Below are 7,747 nucleotides of genomic sequence, written 5' to 3'. Positions count from 1 at the left end.
ACACACACACACATGAACTCTAGCTAAGCATGGTACACCTGCCTGTACTTCCAACACTGAGGAAGCTGAGGTCGGGGTGCAACAGTAAGCAGAAACACAGAATCCACATCCAGGATTTGGAGGCAGATTTATTTATGTCAAAGGGCACTGACTGGGATCACTCTCAAAATATCAGGCCCTGATCTCTGGTGGTCTAGGGCTTTTATGTGATGCCCAAGCAGGAGGTACAAACATGAGACAGAACAGCCTGGCAGTTCTTCTGATTAGCTAGCAGTGTGAGACCATTGGTTACATGGGCAGACTAATGATCATCTTGTATGTTTAGTTATGCTTTTATGGTTACAGGGGTCAAGAAGGTAATTACGGAGCCAAGTGTGGTGGCACACACCTGTAATCCCAGCATTCAGGAGGCTGAGGCAGGAGGATTGTTGTGAGTTTGAGGCCAGCCTGGGCTACAAAGTGAGCTCAAAGCCAGCCCTAACTGCATAGTGAGACCTTGTCTCTAAGGAAAAAAAAAAAAAAAAATGGAGAAGAAGGTAATTACAGAGCCATGAAGCAGTTACAGAGCTAGGCAGTTTCAAAGAACAAAATTTTAAGAAGAACAATTTCTCTTGCACAGTTTTTCCCTTTCAGGGGGATCACTTGAGTTCAGGAATTTGAGACCAGCTTGGGCAACACAGTGAGACTCTATCAATCAGTCAATCAAAAACAACTATTCCTACTCTATACTCACAGGCCATACAAAGCAGGAGGTCAGGCTAGGCCCATGGGTGTGGCCGGCCGGCAGTACAGTCAGTACATTTTGGTGAATTGAAAGAAAGGAGAGTAGGGAGAAGGAAGGTTTGTCAGTGAGCACCCCGGCCTCCCCCTCAGCAGTGTATGGAGCCAAGGGGCAGGGCTAACCTTCTGCTTCTCCTGTACATGAGGCCACAAGGCTTCACAGCTGGGAAAAAGCGTGTGGGGGAAACGACTTTGGAGAAGGAACCCCCCACCTCCCTCAAGCAGCAAGTTGAGTGAAGGGCAGCCTGGGTCATATGTGTGCTCCTGGTGAAGGACCAGCTCACAAGGGCCTGGCGGTCACTGCTCTTCCTCTCCAGGCTGCCAGCTGCCCATCTCCCTGCGGCCTGCAGTCCGGCGGCTGGGAGGATGGCAAAGGTGAGCCACGCACCAGGCAGTGGCACGGCAACGCCTCTCCCCACTCCTCTGCCGCAGGCCAAAGTGGGACAGGAGGTGACGCGTGTGGCGCTGACCAACTCACCTCTAGGCCCGTGCGTTTTCAGGGCCTCTTTCCTGCTTCAGGTCCCAGCTGCCACTCGGCTCTGTCCAGATTACAGACAATAAAAGCCCCCAAAGCTGATCCCACCGGGCTCTGGAGCTGCAGCTGCCCTCACAACATCAAATTAACCACGAAAAAGTTTCCCCAGTGCTCCAAGCCATTTCCCTGCTGCCCGTGGATCCCTGAGACCAGACAGAGAGGAGGACTGGGAAAACCATTTCATCCGAGGCCGGATTCGGCCGCCCAGTTCTGCAGGGCTGTCTGGATCCCAGCTCAAATGCTCCCACAGGACGAGAGCGCTGCGGCTACTCATTCCAGAGCTCCCGAAAGTGCAGTCCACGTGGGGAGAGCGGCGAAGCATCATCAGCTGCTTATGGCTTTGAGAGCGGAGCCGGGGGCAGACCCCCAGCTGGCCCTGCTTCCCCAGGGACTCAGCAAAGCAAGCGGGAAGGATCCTGCGTCTGAGGCCCCTGGCTGGGGAGGCAGCCCAGCGAGAACAAATGTTTAGGTGGAGCCTGCCGCAAGGACAACGTGACGCTGGTGGAGGAGAAAGAGGGACTTCACGGGCCTCACACAGGAGGCAGCTGCTGCCTGACCACTGCCCAATCCCAGGGTACCATGAAGGGGGCTGGGGCTTGAGCTCTGGGCTGGAAACTTCTGGTTCTGCACTCACTCCAACCAGGCCCTTGGCCTCAATGCATCTGTTAACTAGTATGTATGCAGAATGAAAGGCCTCTTAGGGTTATTGCGAGGTTTTAATAAAAATTAACATATAGCTGGGCAATGTGGTACATGCCTGTAATCTCAGCTACCAGGGAGGCTGAGGCAGGAGGATATCAAGTTTGAGACCTGCCTATGCAACTTAGCATGACTCTTATCTTGAAAAGGTGTCAGTGGCAGTGGCAGTGGTGGCAGTGGCGGTGGTGGTAGGGGCTCAGGGATATAGCAACCCTGGGTTCAGTCCCCAGTATGACAAAAAACAGCACAACAAAATCCCTTACACATGCACACACACCTCAGACAGTCCCTGGCACAAAAAGCACTCAATAAATGCTACTATTATTAGTAACCTTAACTGCAATGATGATTAGGGGAACCCCAGAGAATGGCTACGGCAGAAAAAAGGACTGTCCTTAAGTTCTGTGAGAGCAGCTAGAGGCCATGCAAGAGGCCTGGGACGTCCATTCCTAGTCCCCTTTCAATCCTGTCACTCAAGCCAGGTGTGGCGGCACATGCCTGTAATCCCAGCACTTGGGAGGCTGAGGCAGGAGGATCGTTGCGAGTTCAAGACCAGCCTGCGCTCCAAAGTGAGCTCAAGGCCAGCCTGCACTGCATAGCGAGACCCTGTCTCAAAAAGACAAGGAAAAAAAAAATCCTCTCACTCAAATCACTACTGGAATTTGCTTGTAACCCCATGCACTGTGATGTTTCAAATGCAGAGGGGGCCAGCGGGGCGCTTTAAAGGTCAGTATTCCTGGGCAGAAGTCACAGGCTGAGCACACATTTTAGTACAAGTGGTTTATTTCTCTCCCAGGTGAGGGTGTACATATGTCACGCAGAGGTCTGTCCCCCTGGCTTCTCCAGGGACACCTGGGCAATTTTAGTTTCATTTACATGCATTAAAAACAACCCTTAAGTTGCCAAGAATGAAATGTTAGAGGGGACACCTTGATGTCACAGGGCTATCTGCACATGACATGACCACAAGGAGGGGTTTACAGTTCACGGGATGCCGAGGTTAGCATAGGTGAGACAGGGGGCCCCGGATGCTGTGGCCCAGTTCTGTCCTGGAGGCTTGGCTGGGAGGTGACGATGACTCTGATGTAGGCATGTGATGACAAAGCGACTCTTCCAAATGGAAACTGAATTCTTGTCCCAAGCCAATGCCAACACACTGCTTAGCATGGAAGGCCGTGGGCCTGGTGGTGTGCACGGTGGGTTGGCGGGAGGCTGGGAGCACCACAGACCCTATCCTGGCCCCATGCTAGGCAAGGTGGGGGTCATTATGTCCTCCTAGCCAACGAGCTACTTCTCCCCTAGCAGGTCAGGGTCCAGGACACTGGCATGGGGACAGCATGGTAGCATAGGTAGCAAGGACGCCTGTCCTTGTATCAAGCTATGTCATTTTGCTAAAACCTTTGATGACAAACTTGCTTGCAGACAAAAGGGAAGGGAGTTGTCTTGGGCATTTGGCTGTTCTCCGGAAGAGAGGACTTTACTCTGCTTATAGGGCTCCCTCTGGTAAGCGGGACGAAGTCAGACACCCTTGGGACAGGATGCCTCACCACGCTTTTATTTAAAACTCCATTCCTCCTCTGTACCCCAGCTCTGTAATAAACTGGCTGGTGCCAGCAAAAATCTAAATAATGTAAAAACCAGCTTAAGGAGCGGGTACCAAATCTACAGTGAAAACTGGACGTGCTATGCGTTGGGAATCTTTGGATCATCAAACTGTTTTTGAAACACTGGGAAAAACAGTGAAGTCATTTTCAAAGTGACTGTCCATACCTGAGACCATCAGTTGGGGACAGATGATGGGCAGAACGTGGCAGGCTTCCTCCTGTGTTTCTCCCGGGTCACCAGCACCACCTCCCTGCAGAAGCCTCCTGACACTGAGCCCGTGGGGCCCAGGCAGAGTCCGTGTGGCCCAGGAACTCAGATGTGGACAGTGTTGTGGACTCAGCAGGGACACTGCCTCCCCTAAGCACGCCTCCTGGTAAGTCCTTCCCACGTCACCCGCTAAGAAATGACTGAAGAGTAGTTGCCTGGGCTTTTGGCTGAGTTGACAGGACACACAGTCCTGGCGCTGGGGTCCAAGAGAACACCGCCCTCAGGCTGGCAGCATCCGGGTGCCTCCCTCCGGGATGCCATTCCCCACCTGGTGGGGGTGGGGCGCCCGGGGGTGAACAGCGGGACCGGAGAGAAGCCACTGGGTGATGGCCTTGTGTCCACCTGAGACTTTGGCCAGGATCTCAGCCGTGCCTCTGCAGCCACAGGAGCCCGCCGGTCTCCGCGTGCCTTTGGTTTCCATTAGAAGAAATGCAGCTTGTGTGTGCATTTGTTAAAAACCAAACAGGAAGGAGGCAACAGGAATCCAGGAGTCTTTTAGGCTGGAAACTCACCGCTGTAGTGCCTCGAGCCCTCATCCGCCACGGACATGTAGGTGGCCCTCATGCTGGGGGAGTACTGCGGGGAGACGGCAGGGGCAGTTAGTGCAGGCACAGCTCCTACCAGGTGAGCGGAGGGTGGACAGCCCACTGTCCACCACCACCCCAGTCCACATCCACAGATTCAACTAGTTACAGATCCAAAGGTATTTTAAAGATGCTACTGGTGGGCTGTGGTGCACACACCTGCATTCCCAACACTATGGGAGGCTGAGGCAGGAAGATGGCAAGTTAATTTAGCAATTTAATTCAGTGAGACTCTGCTTCAAAATAAAAAATTTGAGAAGGGGCTGGGGATGTTGCTTAGTGCAAAGGCCCTGGGTTCAATCCCCAGTACCAAAAAGAAAAGGGGGTGTGGGGTTTAACAAGGATCAAGATGCACAAGCCAAGGAGGGAACTCCTCAGAGGTGAGAGCCGGGCCAGCCGCAGCAGCCAGGCACGGAGTTTCCCTCACAAGCATCATGGGGCTTGGGACACCAGAGCAGTTTCGTGTCTGGCGATGCCTCCAGCACCACGTCCATCAGGGCATCTGGCTCCAGCCTCAAACATAACACATACATAGGCCAGCGAGGAGCAACTGGCCGCCAGCAGGCTGAGGGAACAGAGCCACAGACCCTGAGAGCCAGGTCCAGAGCCAAGCTGGGCAGTTTACATGCCTGGTGACCTTAGCTGAGGTTCTCCAACATCCATTAGCCTCAATTTCCCCACCTGCAAAATGGACCTAAGAGCACTTAGCTCTGACTTTGAAAAGATGAAATAAACCTCACAAGGTTTGCAAACACCCAACAACCTCAAAGAATCCTGATGCCTAGGCCAACCGACCAGGATGTTTTTTGTTTACTGAGGTAAAATGCACGTAATTAAGCATGGTCAGCTGGGTATGGTGGCCCACACCTGTAATCCCAGAACTCTGGGAGGCTGGGGCAGGATTCCAAATTTAAGCCCAGCATGGACAACTTAGAGATTTAGCAAGACCCTAACTCAAAATTTAAAAAAAAGGTTGGGGATGTAGGTCAGTGCAAAGGTCCTGGGGTTCAATCCTCAGTACTGAAAAGAAAAAAAAACAGCTAAGCATGTTGAACTGCTACCAGTATTGCTTTTAGCAGTCTTCAGGAATTCCAACAAGAGTCTGTGACCTAACCTAAGTGGAGCTGGGCGTGGTGGCGCACACCTGCACTCTTAGTACTCGGGAGGATGAGGCAAGAGGATCACTGTGAGGTTGAGGCCAGCCTAGGCTACATAAGCGAGTTCAAGGTCAGCTTGCACTACATAGTGAGACCCTGTCCAAAAAAAAAAAAAGAGCAGAGATGGGGCTTCTCCTACCACCCTCTGGGCACAAATCACCTGGAGACCTTGTCTATAGGGCCTGAGAGTCTGCAGCTCTAACAGGCTATGGGTGCCGTGGGTCTGCTGACAGGAGCAGTAAGGGTCAGCAGACTGTCTTGTGCCCCAGGAAAGTTTTGGAGGTCTGGGTCATGTGCATCAGAGGGAAGTGGATGCTTCTACCACTTGGGGTGGGGGAGGAGGGCATGAGGCTCTTTAGCCGAGTGGGTCTAGATCCATGTCCTCCTTTGCCTCCAGAGGACACTGATAATGTCTGGGAATGATCTGTTTGTCACCTGTGGGAGCTGGGGAGGCGATATGATTTCTATCTGCTGGGTGGCGATCATGTTGCTACACAGCCCACAATGCCCCGGACAGCCCCCGATGCAGGCTGACCCTGCCCAGCAGCAGAGCTGACGCCAAGCAAAGAACCCATTCTCCACTCTGGCTCCCCAACCAGGAGTGTCAGATCTACTTGGGAACACGCTAGAAGCGCACATTCCCAGAGCCCATACCACATTTCCTGAATCTGAAGCAGGTTTGTCCAGTTTTTTTTTTTTTTACACTGAGGTACATCTCTAGACCTTTCTATTTTGAGACAGGGTCTTGCTAAGTCACAAAGTTACCCAGGCTGGGCTGGAAGTTGGGCTCTTCCTGCTCCCAGAGGGCTGGGATTTTTAAATTTTCTTACAAGTGTATGTTTTTAACAAGCTTTTTGGGTAATTCTGATATACACACAGAGGTGAGACTCCCTTCCTTAAAGCAGTATTTCCCAAACTTGCTGATAAATTTGTTAGACTTAGAACCTCCCAGGCTCCTTTCTCTGGGAGATTCTATTTCTGTGAGTCTGGAGAGAATTCTTAGTGTTGGTGTTATTGAATTAAAATTATAGAAGATTAATTTTTGGATATAAAAAAATAAAAAATAAGTTGAGGATGTAGCTCAGTGTGAAAGCCCTGGGTTCATTCCCCAGTAAGGAGTGGGGAGACCCGAAATAACCTGTAATCAGTTTGTCCTTCCCCTTACAAGGAAAGTAACTTCAAAATAACCAATCCACTTTCTGTTCCTTGTTTCAGCTTTCTTGATCCTTCATTGCCTATAAAACCAACTTCCCAGGGGCTGGCGGTATAGCTCAGTGGTATGTCATGTGCTCAGCATGTCTGAGGCCCTGGGTTCCATCCCCAGCAGCACCAGCATACATAAACAAAAAATCACAAATAAAACCTCTGCTGAGCTCGCTGGAACACTGGTTCTACTTTATAGAATGAAGTGTGCCCGATTTTAGAATCACAAATAAAGCTCATGAAGATATTTAACTTGGTTTGTTGCAATGTCCTGTGGCACAACTTGCCTTGGGTCACTTTGGGCCACTGGGTTTAGGAACCAGTGCCGAGAAGGAAGGGACAGAAGGGATTCTTTGAAGGCAGAGCTACAGAAAGATGTATTTCCAGCCAAGGGGTAGGCTGGGCCTTCTAGATCGCCTTAGTGGGCATATTCCACTGCAGTGACAGCCCCTGCCTGTACCAGAGAGGAGCTGGGCAGAGGGAGGTGGGGACGGCCAGTTACACTGCCCTTACTGGGCCGATGCCCACACCCTTGATTAGCAGCACCATCAGGGCTGTCCTTATGGCCTTGCAGGGACAGGGAGTGAGGGATCTTCCCCAAGGCAGGCTGAGCTGGGCTCCTGCACAGATCTTCATTCCAGGGAAGAAGGTTTATTCTGCCCTAGAGCCTCACAAGTAAGGTCAGTTCTTGTTTACTTCTGCTAATGGCAAAGGAAATGGCCTGATCTTTCCAAACAAGGTAGTCCAACAATCAATTTTATTTAACATCACAATGCGTTGGGTAATTGTGTTTTCGCAGCAGATTTTCCCTACTTATGTTTTGCTTAGAATACTATTAAAGTCAGTCTGCATTCCTGGGTTCCAGAGTTGGTGGGAAGAAAAGAGATCCAGGGAAGCTTCAGGTACTTAGGAGGAGC

The 7,747-nt window shown here is 51.3% G+C and overlaps 1 protein-coding gene across 1 annotated transcript in view; it reads right to left on the bottom strand.

The window, feature by feature from the left end:
- Window positions 1–2,779: 2,779 nt before the first annotated feature.
- Ttyh2 (tweety family member 2) overlaps window positions 2,780–7,747 on the bottom strand; it is a 41,434-nt gene continuing 36,466 nt past the window's right edge. Inside the window, exon 14 of the mRNA XM_005412225.2 lies at window positions 2,780–4,462. Coding sequence (XP_005412282.1) covers window positions 4,382–4,462 — 81 coding nt within the window. The 3' untranslated portion in view covers window positions 2,780–4,381. The remainder of the gene's footprint in view (window positions 4,463–7,747) is intronic.

This window comes from Chinchilla lanigera, unplaced genomic scaffold, assembly GCF_000276665.1.
Source record: "Chinchilla lanigera isolate Chin_1 unplaced genomic scaffold, ChiLan1.0 scaffold00152, whole genome shotgun sequence".
Classification (NCBI taxonomy): Eukaryota; Metazoa; Chordata; class Mammalia; order Rodentia; family Chinchillidae; genus Chinchilla; species Chinchilla lanigera.
The sequence above is the reverse complement of the archived record's forward strand: the minus strand, read 5'-3'. Positions and strand labels throughout refer to the sequence as shown.